Source organism: Seriola lalandi, unplaced genomic scaffold, assembly GCF_002814215.2.
Source record: "Seriola lalandi dorsalis isolate HSWRI2012SDOR001 ecotype SW California unplaced genomic scaffold, Sedor1 jcf7180002054570, whole genome shotgun sequence".
NCBI classification, from domain to species: domain Eukaryota; kingdom Metazoa; phylum Chordata; class Actinopteri; order Carangiformes; family Carangidae; genus Seriola; species Seriola lalandi.
Genome location: NW_019525123.1, coordinates 1559939 through 1575657, shown reverse-complemented (window position 1 = coordinate 1575657; position 15719 = coordinate 1559939). Strand labels below are relative to the sequence as shown.

The 15719-nt window shown below is 38.6% G+C and overlaps 2 protein-coding genes across 2 annotated transcripts in view; both read left to right on the top strand.

Moving 5' to 3' along the window:
- The first annotated feature begins 28 nt into the window (after positions 1-28).
- cunh8orf89 (chromosome unknown C8orf89 homolog) lies at positions 29-4363 on the top strand. Its single transcript, XM_023416941.2, has 7 exons — positions 29-819; positions 919-964; positions 1464-1555; positions 1966-2104; positions 2677-2784; positions 2885-2940; positions 3631-4363. Exons 1-7 carry the CDS (start codon positions 582-584, stop codon positions 3768-3770), a joined length of 819 nt encoding a protein of 272 aa, XP_023272709.1. The 5' UTR covers positions 29-581; the 3' UTR covers positions 3771-4363.
- A 10723-nt stretch (positions 4364-15086) lies between these two features.
- Positions 15087-15719, top strand: part of sbspon (somatomedin B and thrombospondin type 1 domain containing) — a 3701-nt gene continuing 3068 nt past the window's right edge. The window contains exon 1 of the mRNA XM_023417070.2: positions 15087-15691. Within this exon, the coding sequence (XP_023272838.1) occupies positions 15466-15691 (226 nt within the window). The 5' untranslated portion in view covers positions 15087-15465. The remainder of the gene's footprint in view (positions 15692-15719) is intronic.

The following is a 15719-nucleotide window of genomic DNA, read 5'->3' as shown; positions in this document are numbered from 1 at the left end:
CAACTTTAATTTGGTAATTAGCAGTGGTAACTATATATATTCTCAAGAGTATCAAAGCTAAGCGACACCTAAAATACCAGGGAGTTGCCGACAGACAAATTATCAATGCTATATAAAGCATTGGTTTAGCATTTCTGTAGATATAATGAAGCATAAATATAAAGGACATGAATTGTAAACTGTATGAAATTGTAAAAGGATTAACATATACCGAAACTACTAATGTTGATTAACGTACAATAAAACCGCTAGTCTTCTGTATGATACAACTAGGTGAATATGAACTAGCTCTAGCCTATATTAACAGTACAAAGATCTTGTGTTGAGCAAATTGTTTCGTGTAAGTATAGCAAAACCACTGGTCCTTACCATGACTGAGACAATGCAGTAAAGTGGAAAGCTAACTGACTAGCTGGCCGGTATGTAAAATAACGGCTCCAAGTACGTTGTTGGCAATTTTTATGAACCCTGTTTCCATGGTTACGCGGTGACTCGGTAGCGTTTACCACCTGGGATGACTGGTATGAACCAATCTACCGTTATCATGTCCAGGTGCCGTAGTTTTGCTCAATAACGAGGTTATGTCTAAAAGATGGTTGTATGGTAGTACCAACATGATGACTTTCCAGGTTAACGCATCTCTACCTACCGCAAAGGCTTTAATATCAGAGGGGAGCTCAAATTGCAGTCACCGCGGCCCTGATGCGGCTGGATATTCAACATACAGGAACTTCAGGATGGGAGCGGGTGGAGGACAAGCGGTTTTCCGGCAAAATGATCATATAAGGAGGAAATTTCCTGTGATACAGCCCTTGAGCAGTGAGTAAGCGTGGTCCATGTATGTGCTAAATTAATTTAGATGCAGCTAGCATAACGATATGTCACAAGAATGCTGAACAGCGTTCATCTTTGTTCCAGAGTCCAGGGATGGGAAATCCTTGGTTAGCGGCTACAGAATTGGAGGGTAAGATGTGTCAACATGTTTCCAAGAGCTAGAAATACCACTACATTCAGTAAATGTAAATTTCATCAGTAAACGTGGTACTTAATGGTTATGGTTGTTTTTTTCTGCGCCGGCATGACGCCACTATACCAAAAAATACATCAAAAATATCCATCCATCCTATAATATATTTCTCAGAATATCAGCTTTTCTCTTGAGGCCTAGCTTCCCATCTCCATGATGTGTCAATTTAAAATCCAGTTTCAGCTTCTGGATGTCGTAGGTGTTGCTCACAATAGGCTTTGCCAAAAAAAAGAAGCAAGGTAGTTAAGTGGTTATACATAAAATAGTAATGGTATGACACTTCATAAAAGATGAAGAAGAAGAATAGCCGACAGAAATAACATGCTCTATGTGTCCATTCAGCCATTCCAGCACACACCTTCGAAAAGGCATACACCTGTTTGAATATGTCTCCTGGTATGGCTGATAGTTTTTTCTTTTTTCAAACCTTGTGTAGGTCACCTAACTTGGCCAAAGATGACAACATGCAATCAGAGAACACAGACCCAGAGGACATCAGTGGGAGACACTTTCTCTTTGATAAAAAGAGTAAGAATTACCCTTTCTTTGATACAGTTGAGAGGATATTGAGAAGCTTTTTTAATATATATTTTCTCACTCAGAAATTTACAGATCACATTTAACCTAAAAACTGAATTGGTTTTTTTTTGTTTTGTTTTTTTTTAAAGTGGATACTCATTGGATTTAATGCTTGTCTCTGGACTGTAACCTGACAGCCAGTAGATGGAGTTGTCATCATACATAATGAACACAGGTCCTATTTCAGTGACTGCAAGTATAACGTTAGATACTTGAGAGCAACTTATGGATATTTACGACTTAAGTATTTTTTTTGCCATTTTTCTTTTTGTTTTAAAATATTTTTTAACATCGCTTTTGAAAACTATTTTCCTCTCATCAGATGCTAGTTCTGAATGGCTTAATATGATTATTTTTAGCTGCAAGGTTAGAGAGGACCAGAACTGTGATTCCTCCCCTGCCAAGAGACTACCACGTGCACAGACCTGGCAACCTGCATCCCTTCAGCCTCTCCAAGGAGCTTTCCCACAGCCATGCAGGGCGGCCCTTCACCCTGGGGTAACCAGTGCATTAATGTCACTCAGTCCTGTAGTTGTAGCTGTACTCTTCATAGCATATTTCTGGAGACAGCTGCACAGATTACAGTAATTATACTGAACCACTGTTCCATTTACAACAAATTACAAGAATATGAACAAAGAAAACAGCAGCCAGACACAATTAATATTTTGACACACATAATTTATCTGTCACAAACAGAAGATTTCAAGCTGCTTGCTTTTAATATTTGATATTCTGGTAATGTCGGTGCATGATTACAGCTAAAGTATCATCATGATTTTTATTGCAAAATAATGAGATCACAATTATTTATCACTTAGTCATCCCTTTGTTGGAACATTTTAGTTTAATGACACTTAAATGTTGTAAAATGAATGAAAGCTGTCATTGCTTTCATATAGTATTTGACCCTATTAATATAATATTCAAGAATATTGTCTTTTCACACGAAATGAAGGGTCTTTTTAAACCTATAAATAAAAAGCTGGAAGACACTCAATACAACAGATGTATTCCAGCAGCCATATGTGCAGCACTTTGTTTAATGTGCACTTCATTCTGTCTTCCAGATACCCTGAGAGATATGAGCTGAACACAAATCCAGCCATCCTCTTTCCTTCCACTTTAGTCCTCAATGGCAGAAACACCTTCTCAGTTGAAAACTGCAAGCTCAGCAGGTATTTTTGGCCTTATAAACTAAATCAGACCAAGCCAATCAATAGTTCTCTCAATTATTTCTCAGACCTATGCCTCCTCTGTTGTCCTTCTGTTCTGCAGGCCTAAGGTGAATTACCCAACCTACAACCTACTGACTGTTAAAGACAATCAGAAGGGTGAGTTATTTCAGTGCTTTGACAGTGAAGCCAAGACTTAATTATGCTTTTTCCATACTCAGGTATTTGTTGTGGTTCTAACACGTCAGGTCAGAAGGGCCCGTCTGTGTTGCAAGTGAAAAGGAGAGTCTAACCTTCAACCTGTACAGATGTTGATGACGTTGATTTACTGGCAGCAAACATGTCATTTTAATGGATTTTCCTTCTTCAAACAAAAAGCACAGATCCCAGGCCTCATTAGTGTCAGTTCAGGGTATCTTGTTGGTTGTGGTTCATAACAGAGTGGGACTAGGGGTCCCAAGGAAAAAGGGAGTGTTCAGTGTCCTTATTTCAGTTGTTTGCTCCAGTTTTAAAGTGCTTTTTCTTTTATTTTAACCACGCCACTGGTGCTACATTTTCTCTCGGATTTACTCCATTACACTGAAAGCACCAGTTACACTTAGGTTTTTTGTGAAGCACAATGTCATGAGGCAGAGCGAGGTATCCAAGATTTTACCCCTAATTAATATCGATGCCACTCACTGGATGAGGAAAGGTAAAAAAGAGAAGCAGGACAGTTAGAGATATGTTTTGAAGCAATCAAATAATACATGGATTGTGCAAACAGGCTTTTTATTTTCAATTTATATATCATATTATAGAGCTCATCCTATCTGTTATCCTTTCTCTTCCTTGCCTCTTGCCGTACAGGCCAGTCCTATCCAGACCCAGTGGTCGGAGCCTCGCGCTCTTTCATCCACAGGATATCTGAGCTGTCCTCTTTGGAGGCTGAGACAGTGAGACAAGAAAAGCTCAAGAAAATGAGGAAACCTAAAAAACCTCCATCCTGACAATCACCTTCTTCCCAGTCACACCGGTCAAGGATTAAAACTTTCGAGTCTGTGCCAACAACATCTGAACAAAATAAAACGTTTAGGGCACCGTGTTCGTTTCAGTGGCTTGTACTAACTGCTTGTTTATCCTCAGTGATATTAGTTTCCTGCTTAACATGGCTGGTCTTCACATTTTGGGACTTCTGACCCAAACCTCTCTCTTTCAGTGACCACATATAGTATTTACTGTGGTAAATTGCAGCATTTGCCCAACAATAAATGCTAATGATGAATATTAAATAAATGAAATATTTTTGACTCACAGCTCTATGTAGGTTTCCACTCAACATCTGGATATTTATTTGACCATTTTAATGGCTTGTAATGGCTGTTATGTAATACTGCCATCTTTCTTGCTGTATCATCAATATGTTACAGATGCTGTCTGGATTGGATCTCATTACAACAGTGTTTCAGACATTGCCGTTAATCAAACTCATGAAACTTTGTTAAGCCAGTGGAGTATCTATGTATATATTAAATAGTTTAGCGAAACTATTATTGTGCCTTGTAAAACGTCTTCCTGAAATAAAACCAATTTATTTTTCATATCGAGAGCTTTTTCTCTTTTGTGTGTCAGGTTTTTTTGTTCTCTTGCAGGCTAATTAAGGGAGTCTCACACTCCTTTTTGCACATACTCTACATACTATAGTAATCAGAATGGCTACAAACTGCAATGATACATAATCTGCATTCCATATCTATGAAACAGACACAAAACTGTGCCCCCAGATCCCAGAATGTGGAACTTCCCCACATAGCACATTGTTTTGTTGCTGTATAGAGGGCAGCTCATGTCTCTGAATAGTCTTGTTCATTGTATTTGACAAAGACAGTCAGAGCAATTGTCTTTTTCTGTAGAGAGAAATGAGAACTTCATTATGCACTATTATTTGAAAGATGTAGCAGCTAGGGTTATCATTTGTGCTCTTCTTTTTGATTCTGATCATTTTGATAGTGATTCACATTGACTCTTTTAACTTGTCTCTTCTCTAAAACACAACCAAAACTCCATCATAGTGTGACCAACTTAAGGGGACTAAGGTCAGAGTCATGATTATAGTATATGAGTCAAACTGTCATTCATGTAGATAATTGTGGATATAAAACAAACCTCAAATGAGCAAAAATTCACCTGCTGCCACTTGAGTGTGTAATATAGATCATATTATTAGCACAAGGTATGAAGCCAGATGCCACAGCTGCAAGCACAGCCTGAGGCAGTGGGTCCTCTATCTGTAATACTGTACTAACAGTACTACAAAAATTAAGAAAACCACAAACACACACACACACACACACACACACACACACACACACACACACATACACACACGTGTGACATAATTGTCAAAATCAAAACTGTGTTTATTATAAAGTCAAATTAGAAATTTGCAGCCCTTTAGACTTTGAGCTTTATGTTAATCCAGTGTTTTAACACAAAGGCATGCTGTCTATAAATATTAGAGACAGAAAAAGAACACAGTGGAGAATAAAAAGACTGAAAATGGAGGTGAGGATAGTCAAGGTAGTCATCAAAGTGTAGAAAGAGTCATCTGGATTCACATAAGATCAAAGATTTTTGGCCTCTATGTCACTTTGAAACTCAGCTGTCAACCGTATCCCTGTGATGTTGTCAAACGTCAGGCAGTGTTTGTATCCCTTCGTCCCTCTCTGTGGATTGTGAGGTGTACATTTCAGGGACACAAAGTGACCTAGAAACACAGAGCCATCCCCTTATTCATACTAAGTGAAGGGTTGTATTCACGCTCAAACGGAGGCCGGGTCTCCCTCTTCTTGCAGGGCTTTTACCGTCCTTTTCAAGTGTACTGAAACAAAATGACCTGGAACAAACAGTCAACAATGAGGTCTTTAATAAGAGCTGTACTGGGGCCTGCCAACAAGTGGTTTATCGTTTCACTGTAAGTCCACAGTACTTTAACCAGGACAAAAACAGACCAAGAGTACAGTACTCATTTTAATCAGCCAGTTTCAACACATAATGGAGCTGGTATTTTCTCATTCCCTAAAAGGTACATTTAAGCTTTAGGCACAGTTCAGTTTTTTAAATGTTTAAAAAAAAGTTTTTTTCTACTAAGAACCAGTAACATGGTGTTATAAACGTGGAGTTTTCAATAAAAACGCAGCAGGAGAGGGAAGGGGAAGAGTATTTGCTTAACCAGTGCTATAGTGAAGAATAGCAGGTTGTGTTACTGTTTCACCTGACTTGATGTTGTGCCAGTTGACTCCATCAGCAGGGATCTGAGAATGTAGTCTGTCTGCCAAATTATAACTTTGCCAACACTTCAAATCAAAAATGCCCTAAATATGTTTGGGTCAGCATGAGAGGAAAGAGCCAGCTTGGGTCTTGGGATAAGGTATTTTATTACCTTAAAAATTCATGTGGATGATGTGTTGACGTTTAAAGTGCCGGTGCTCGATCTGAAGCTATGTCTGAATGAATTACAGTGATTTAATTCATTTAGATATACGTCAGATCAAGTCTAATTTACTTATAGAGAGCATTTAGAAACAGCAGCAGTTAACCAAAATGCATTACGGCAAAATTTAAAACAATTTTATTATGACATTAAAATTTTCAGGGGACCCAAAGGCAATTTCATAAAGGTGTCTTCAGCTTCAGATTTAAAAGTGGTGATAGACGGATCTTGATGTAGAATATGGACTGAGAAGATTGGAGATGGAGGGTGGTGCCAAACCACAGCAGAGACAATCTTGAAATCATTTCTATATTTCACTGTTAACCAGTGGAGGGAGGCCAGTACAGGAGAGATGTGGTCTGTCTTCTTGGTACCAGATTCCCACAGCTGCATTTTGAATCACCTGTGTGCAGTTGAGACAGGGAAGACTGACTGACTCCCACATAAAGGGAGTTGCAGTAGTTGAGACATGAGGTAATAAAGCATGTAAGACAGTCTCTAGATCTCTAAAAGTAGGAAAAGGTTTTATTTTTGCTATTGACTTTATGCGGAAAAAGCTGCTCCTCTAATGAAAGATTTGATTTGTTTGTCAAATTTTAGTCAGAGATGACTCCAAGATGAGGACAGAGACCACAGACAATTGGCCTTTTCGGTAAGGAAAATTTCAGAACCGTGAATAAGAACTTCTGTTTGGCTGAAGGAAATTTTTTGGCTATCCAGCATCTCCAAAAGAACTTAAAATATACTCAAGATTGTGAGTATAACTGGTTTCAATGGCACACACAGCTGCATGTCATCAGAATAGCAGTGATAAAGGATACTGAATTTCCTTGAAGACAGACCACGGTGAAAATAACAAAGGACTGAGGATGGAGCTTTGGGGTCCACCACAGGAGAAGGAGGATGAAAAATGATCTGTTCATACCTGATACAGAGCTTTGTTAGAGGAAAACCACTAAGAATGAAAATAGGGGGAACTATGTAGCTTACTTGGCCCTGCCTACCAGCACCTCCACAGCTCACTAATTAACACATGGTATCGCTGCAGTGCAGTCTTTATCAGGTGAGTCATGTCTCATATGTCATATTCTCTTCTCTAGAGAAATTTACAGAAAAGATCCCCTCCCAGCCAATAATTATTTCTAAAGCAATTATAGAGCATACAAGCTGCATGTGTCAACAGGAACTCTTGGTCCAATAGTAATCTGTGTCTGTGTACTCAAGTGGGGCACTCAGAGGTCAAATCTTTGTCTTTGCCAACAAATAAATGCAGAAAAGCCCAAAACTATGTCAAATCTATGGCAACAGAGCTTACTGTGTTGCAAGAAGTCATTCGTTTCTTTGCTTGTGCTCTCTGTCTAGAACCTCAAGATGATAAAAAATAGAAACCAAGATAATATTTACCATTTAAGAGTGTTTGCATACAAGTTTTTACAGCTGCCAGGTGGAGTTTTTATTCTATTTTCCTACCATAAATTCATAACCGCAAAACTGTGTTATTGCCAATTGTGAGTGAGATTTCAAAGCATGACTGAGAAATACTGCAAAATTATTCTCAGTGCCAGTCCCTGATGTATATCTTTTGTGTTTAATGATATTTACACACTTTGCCCTTGGCAGAGCAACACACACATACATACTCAGAAGTGTAGGGGCCTGACCTTTCCACTGCCCTCTGACATTTCATGATATGATTTATGAATACTATAATAGACAGCCGATATACGGCCCTAGGCAGAATTTGATTTGGCCAAGGGTGTAGGTTTGGTCTCAACTAAAAGGTTTATTTATTAACATATAAAATCTGAATTTACATTCAGAAATGCCTGTACACAAATGTAATGTGTGTACATGTGTAGAATTTGCATATATGAAATATATGTACATATGTAGTAAAATCATATATGTATATATAGTATAGCCTATATATGTAAAAATGACATGTGAAACCTGTTAGGAATTGGAACAATATCATATATTGGCATATTTGTTTAGCTAATAGAAACATGTATTTTAGTGTGCATGTTTATATTACAGGGTTATATTATAGACATATTACTAAAATATATATCCATCACAAAGCCCGTCAGTATATGTTCATTATATATGTAAATATAAAGGAAATAATATACAAACATATATGAATTTAATTAGAATGTTGTATCAATAAAGTTGCATTTTACTATGATAATTTCATATATGTTATAAACAAATATCTTCATATATACAGAGGATGTATATACGTTATAATTGACGCATATGGTGACATTACTCTTGATATAGGGACAAATGTCATATACATGTCATAGTATAGTGAGGCACAGAAAGGTCATAGTATAGTAAGGCATAAAAGCATCTTAAAAACATCATAGCATAGAGTAAGGCATAAAAATGTCATAGTAAGTACTATGGTAAGCACAAAAAAAGGTCTTAGTAATAGTAAGGCATAAAAAAATGTCACAGTATAATAAGGCATAAAAACGTCATAAAAACATCATAGTATAGTAAGGCATGAAAAACCTCATACTATAGTAAGGCATAAAAACTGTCATAAAAACATCATAGAATAGTAAGCGTGGAAATGTCGTAGTATACTATGAAAACGGGATAGTATATATTAAGGCATAAAAAATGTCATAAAAAAGTCATAGTATAGTAAGACATTAAAATGTCATAAAAACGTCATAGTTTAGTATGGCATAAAAACGTCCTATTATAATAAGGCAAGAAAACGTCACAAAAAAGTCATAGTATAGTAAGGCATAAAAACATCATAGTATAATAAGGCATACAAAAATGTAATGTGATATTATAGTAAGGCATAAAAATTTCATAAAAATGTCATAGTTTAGTATGGCATGAAAAACTTAATTCTACCGTAAGGCATAAAAATGTCATAGTATAGTAAGTCTTAAATGTCACAGTATAATAAGTCTTAAGAAATGGCACAGTATAATAAGGCAGAAAATTTTCATAAAATCGTCACAGTATAGTAAGGCATTAAAATGTCATAAAAACGTCATAGTTTAGTATGGCATAAAAACTTCATAGTATAATAAGGCATAAAAAACATCACAAAAAAGTCATAGTATAGTAAGGCATAAAAACATCATAGTATAATAAGGCATACAAAAATGTGATATTATAGTAAGGCATAAAAACGTCATAGTATAATAAGGCATACAAAAATGTGATATTATAGTAAGGCATAAAAATTTCATAAAAATGTCATAGTTTAGTATGGCATGAAAAACTTAATTCTACCGTAAGGCATAAAAATGTCATAGTATAGTAAGTCTTAAATGTCACAGTATAATAAGTCTTAAGAAATGGCACAGTATAATAAGGCAGAAAAAGTCATAAAAAAGTCATTATATAGTAAGGCATAAAAAGTCATAAAAACATCATAGTTTAGTATGGCATAAAAACGTCCTATTATAATAAGGCAAGAAAACGTCACAGTATAGTAAGGCTTAAAAAATTATCATAAAAACGTCATAGTATAGTGAGGCATAAAAACGTCATAGTATAATAAGGCATAAAAAACATCACAAAAAAGTCATAGTATAGTAAGGCATAAAAACATCATAGTATAATAAGGCATACAAAAATGTGATATTATAGTAAGGCATAAAAACGTCATAGTATAATAAGGCATAAAAAACATCACAAAAAAGTCATAGTACAGTAAGCATTAAAACGTCATAGTATAATAAGGCATACAAAAATGTGATATTATAGTAAGGCATAAAAATTTCATAAAAATGTCATAGTTTAGTATGGCATGAAAAACTTAATTCTACCGTAAGGCATAAAAATGTCATAGTATAGTAAGTCTTAAATGTCACAGTATAATAAGTCTTAAGAAATGGCACAGTATAATAAGGCAGAAAAATTTCATAGAATTGTCACAGTATAGTAAGGCATGAAAAACATCATAGTATAGTAAAGCATAAAAACATCACAAAAATGTCTTAGTTTAGTCAGGCATAAAAAACATCATAGTATAGTAAGTCTTAAAAAACGTCATAGTATAGTCAGGCATAAAAAGTCATAGTATAGGAAGGTATATATCTGTGTTGATAATTTTTTTCTGCAATGTGTTAAAATACATATCTATAGCGTTGTATGACAGCACTGTAGCCCGGAGAAAACTGGCCATTTGGATAGAAGACGTGCAGCAGCCCTTAATAAATCAATGTATAATATAACGACATGTAAAAATGTTAATTGGCAAGTGGTTAGTTACCGATCCTTCTCTATACGTTGTGATGTCTTTTATTTTACTTCACTAGGTCTACATTTATCTGACTGCTTTAGCCTTCAAATAAATAAATAAATAAATAAATATTAAAACTACAAAACAGTTTCCAAGCGAAGTACAGTAACACAATGTAATTATATATGGCGGTCTGGCAGTTCACTGTGGCATCTATGGGTACTAGAATGCTGGCGGTCCTACTGCTAAAGAAATACGTATATAAAGATCTCGTGGGGCATTTCAAGCGCTCTTGGGGGCCCCCTGGTGGCCACAGGGGCCCTAAGCAGCCGCTTAGTTCGCTTATGCCTTGGGCCGGCCTTGATGATAGATGTACCCTCTCTCCTAGTCATTATCATTACCTGAAAATTTAATCTCTCTCAGAGGCAGGGGTCAGCCCCATTCCCCTCCCACACGTCTTGCTTCATCTGCCTTCTGCTGCCTCTAATATCCGCATTGATTTACATACATATGGAACTATATGCCAAGATAGGTGACTGATGAGGGGACAGTTATCAGTGATGATGTCAGGGAAAAACTTTCATCCATATCACTGTCTTTGTTGTCATTACACTGGCGCTGTTCCAAGGCCAGCCAGCTTGCAGAGCTGTTGTCAGAGTGTCATCATTCCTCTCTGCTGCCATGGTCCTGGAGAAGTGCCTTATCATCCATAAAAGATCAAGCAGTAATGACCTGTAATGAATGGACCATCATTGGTGGGATGTACTAGATGGCTCATCATAATTAGACACTCATGTAAGTGTGGTGTGAGGAGCAAGAGACTAATTCAGGGCCATGATGTAAGCCTCAGGTACAGAGCAGGCATTGCCTCATACATGTAAGTACTGTATGTAGTTTTCATGTAGTTCTCTGTATTTTTTTTAACCTGGATTCACCTCTTCAGCCACACTTATTGGTTTACTAGCCTGCAAACTGTGATCTGATGACATGTTGTGCTCATCATTCACAAGAAATAACACATTATCTAATGCCACCACATGGACTAACTTAGAGGTAACACATAGAACTAATTTACACATAAACAGAAAATGTAGGAACTCTCCCGTGCAGAAACACACACATCCCAAATGTACCAATGTACACATAAAGGAAGGAGGTAGGAGATGGCTGAGCTATAAATTTGACGGATAGCGGACAAAGGCCTCCATTCATGAGACAGAAACTCGTGTATTTACTCATCAGGAGGAAACAAACTCGACTAACTCTTTAATAAAATATTTGGCTAAGGTTAAACACTTTCGAGGTCATGTCATTTCATTCAGGAAAGACTTTGTTCCGAGTCAACGAATAAACTTTTATTGCCTAGTGCAAAACAAGAGCAGAAAAGTGAGAGATGTGAGAGTCTTTAGCAGTTAGACCCCATCGTGATGTCATCATAGGGGGTGAGGCTGTGTCAAGTACAGGAGACCAACCCCAGGGGTCTAGACACTGGTGGTGGTAGTGGTGATGGGAAGAGGAGAATGCTGCAGATCTGGATGTAATATGGAGTGGTGTCTGATGAGCTCGACCTGGCACTGGATATGACCGAAAACACCGGTTGTCAGCTAATTACAAGACGTGGGGTGAGAGAGGGAGAGTGCAAGATTGAACTTATGCTTAGTTTCATTTTAGTGCAGATAAAAAAGTGTCAACTCAAAGAGTTAAAAGTAGAAGTATTAGTTGCATTGCTATTAGTTTATGTCAAATTATAGAGGCTTATTTTGCATTCAAGGTTTTTGAGACACTGTTCTCTATAATTCCCCACAAGGCAAAAATGTGTCTGTGCGTGGGTGATACAGAGAGGTTGTTGTCCTGGTCAGAGGTGACATCATCAGTGTACCTTTACAGCACGTGGCGAGGTTAGGTTAATTCTAGCATTTGTCAACAATGGTTTTGAAACTATAGCAACATAGGTCAGGCGTTACCATGGGGACAGCCAACGTTTGCATTCCACATATAGGCGAGAGCTAGAGTTCACCCTGTCGTCTCCTTAACACCCAGTGCAAGAAGTAAAGGCACGCACACCTCCATTGCTAACTACATCCAGTCAGTCTCTCTTTGTATATCCTGCTATCTCTGCTCTTGTGTTTGTCAAATAAGCTAAGTAGTGTGTGTGTGCATGTGATTGTCATGAATACAGTCACTGACGTGGCGGCTTGTGACAGAGTTGGAAGACCATAAACATTGTCTTAAGACACATTAACATTGGCTTAATCCCCTTTCCTCTCTACTCACATACACTAAGAAAACTCCAAGCAGGGTGTGTTTCTGCGGGAAGGCTGATGGTCTTTGACAAGTGCACAGTAAGGGCTGGAGATCCTGGGTTGGGGGCCTGTCAGATGTAAAACACACATGCTTTGATGTGCACCTCCAACGTGCTGAAGCCATAGCAAACTCATGCAGCTGTAAGTCTTGCATCAGTGGACAGATCAAATCAGCACTGAAAATGCACTAAATATGTGTGTGTTAGCCTTAGTGACCTTTCCGGGGCATCCTCTGTTTTACGCAAAATAAGGTATTACTAGACTCAAATTTACAAAATGAGATATCCGTAATTTGGGACACAGATATCTCGAAATGATTAAGAATAGGTTAATTTTTTAAAGAAAAGTATGGTCAGGATCATTTATCATTTAAAAATACATCATATTCAATATTTGTAAATGAACATTACCAAAACAGAGTGCAGGAGCTTTTTCTCCTGAGGTCAGTCTGGGTTCAACCTCCTCAAAGTTTAATATACACTGATTCAGACACATGCTCTTCAGTGATGCCGTTGCTGATGATTATGGTGAAGATGAAGGCTATTACTGTCGCTTGACCTACCTGCTCCATAGCAAGAAGAAGAATCAAAGAACCCAAAGAGCCCCCCCCCCCCCCCCCCCCCCCCGCTCTCTGCAAGCTTGTTTTTCAAGACAGCAGAGGCAAAGTATCTAGGCTATTACAAATATCTGTTCCTTCTATAGCAGTAGGCATGGGGAGGCCTCATTCCCCACCACTGCTCCCTGCAGAGGCCTCATTTGTTTCCCATGAGATGGAAGAGGAACTGCTCAAATAAAAGCTGACCCTCTTTGGAGTTCACAGCATCCTCAGACATTCAGGCACCTTGAGCAAACACAACAGTGAAAAATGCTTTTTGCCGGGGCCCTGCATAATTATGTATAATTTTGCCTATAATTCATAAGCATGACTTTTCATCAGTTACTGAAGCGCTGAACATTAGGTGCTGCAGTGATCAGGACAATTTATTTCTGCACCACATGAATTTAAGAGTACAAAAAGTAGCATGTGATGTTATTAGCTTTTACACACTGACATCTTCACAAAATTGCTTCCTCCTTAAAGCATGTCTTTCACTCACAGCAGCAAATCTAATAGTCCTGTTAATCAATCAACTGTCAGCGACAAGCCGCACCCTAATGAGATAAAACAATTAGCCTCACTAAGACTGTCACAGACAGGCCTCTGCTCAATTACAGAAATGAATATGTCATCTACTACAGACATGTCCTGCGGAGCTGTACACTAAATATTAAGCTACAGCAGGAGTTAAGTAGCTTAGCTTAGTTTAGGTTGTCTTAGCTTAGCTTAGTTTAGCGCAAAGGAAGAAAATGGTGAAGTAGCCAGTCAAACTTTGTCCAAAGGTAAAAGTTTGCCTACTCACACCTGCAAAGCTAACAAATATGTTACTTATAATTTGTGTATAAAAACAGAATTGTAAAAATGTCATATTATAGTTTTACAGTCATTATCTGCCAGACTATTTCCTGGCCATGTGCAGTGACTTCCTGGATGCTTGTTGTCACCGAGAGGTCACAAAGAAACAATTTGTGTTTTTACACCTTATGTTTTTCGTTACATTAACCAGATATAACGTATGAAATTGGTTAAGTGTGCTAGTAAGGGTTACAGTTAGGGTTTTGTCATCTTGGAAAAGAATCAGGCTAGCCGTCGGACCATGTTTTCAGTCTTTATGCTAACCTAAGCTAAGCTAACCAGCTGCTAACTCTAACTTCATATTTAATGTCAGATATGAGAGTGGTATCCATATTCTCTTCCAACTTTCTGTAAGAAAGCAAATAAGCGCACTCCCCACAATGGTGAACGATTCCTTTATCTCTAAAAATGCAATAAATGTGCAGAATGATAGAGAGAAAATTGTGCCTGAAGTGTTCAGATTTTTGCTAGATTACAGTAACCTGAAAGCGAAAGGGAAAAAGTGAGAGAGGTGAGAACCAAAGGGTGGCTTTACAATGCTCAGCGGGCCCCCTGGCACAATTGACTGGAGACCTGCCAACTGCTCACATTCCTCCCTTTCTTTTGGGACCCGAGGTCTGGAGTGGCCGAGAGCGGCATGGGCAAGACGGACACCAGGGTCACAGTGATTCTGCACAGAGATGGTGTAAGAAAGGAAAAGATAAACAAGAATGAGACAGGTGGGAATGAGGCAAAGAAGAAAGAGAAAGAGAACAGAAGCAGGAGGGAAAACACTCACCAAACTCACCCCAGCTTTACCCCTCCCTTGTCCTTATTGTCTCCTCCCGTGTGTGTGATCGACTGGAGGGAGGTGCTCAGCTGGGAATGGGGATAGAGAGCTCTGAGGGAGAAGGCGCACACACACAACATTAGAAACACTGGACTGTGATCAGAGCCGGAATGGGGTGTTCTGTTCTGTAGGTTGCTCTGCAGAGCTGCTTCTGGAGGGAAACAGAGGGGCTGGACACAGGAATTCCAGGTCACAAGGGCTCCTGTGCCAGAGCACAGTCTTGGCTGAGTTGGGCTGGGCTGGTATTCCAACCTCTCCCTCTCACGGTCATGAGCATGACAGGGGTAGAGTAGGACGAGAGTGGGAATAAACATATTTGGAAGACGGGAATTGCGTTTCATCACATACTGGGGGAAACCAAGAGACTAGTGTTTTACTTCAGGGGTGGACTTCTGGCCCGACCCCCTCATGATGGGATCCTCTGTGGAGTTTGCCTGTTTGTTGCTGGTGGTTTCGACGCTGGGAAAGAACCACTTGGTGTCTGGCGGTTGTTCAGGTAAATGCTGCCAGAGCAGAGACTTGAGCTGTTTGACCACTGACTGGAGGATGGACCGTGTGTATGGGACATGCTACTGCGACAAGGGCTGCGTCAGGACCAAGGACTGCTGCTTCGACTACTTCAAAGAGTGTCCAGGTGAGGGATGAGTGGGGGGGGGGGGGGG

What these genes read in the sequence shown, in the direction of transcription:
- cunh8orf89 (XM_023416941.2), top strand. Translation starts at nt 582, where the DNA reads ATGTCTAAAAGATGGTTGTATGGTAGTACCAACATGATGACTTTCCAG. An exon ending in CTTTCTCTTTGATAAAAAGA is followed by an intron (nt 1,556 to 1,965) that starts GTAAGAATTACC and finishes GATTATTTTTAG; the next exon opens with CTGCAAGGTTAGAGAGGACC. An exon ending in TGTTAAAGACAATCAGAAGG is followed by an intron (nt 2,941 to 3,630) that starts GTGAGTTATTTC and finishes CTTGCCGTACAG; the next exon opens with GCCAGTCCTATCCAGACCCA.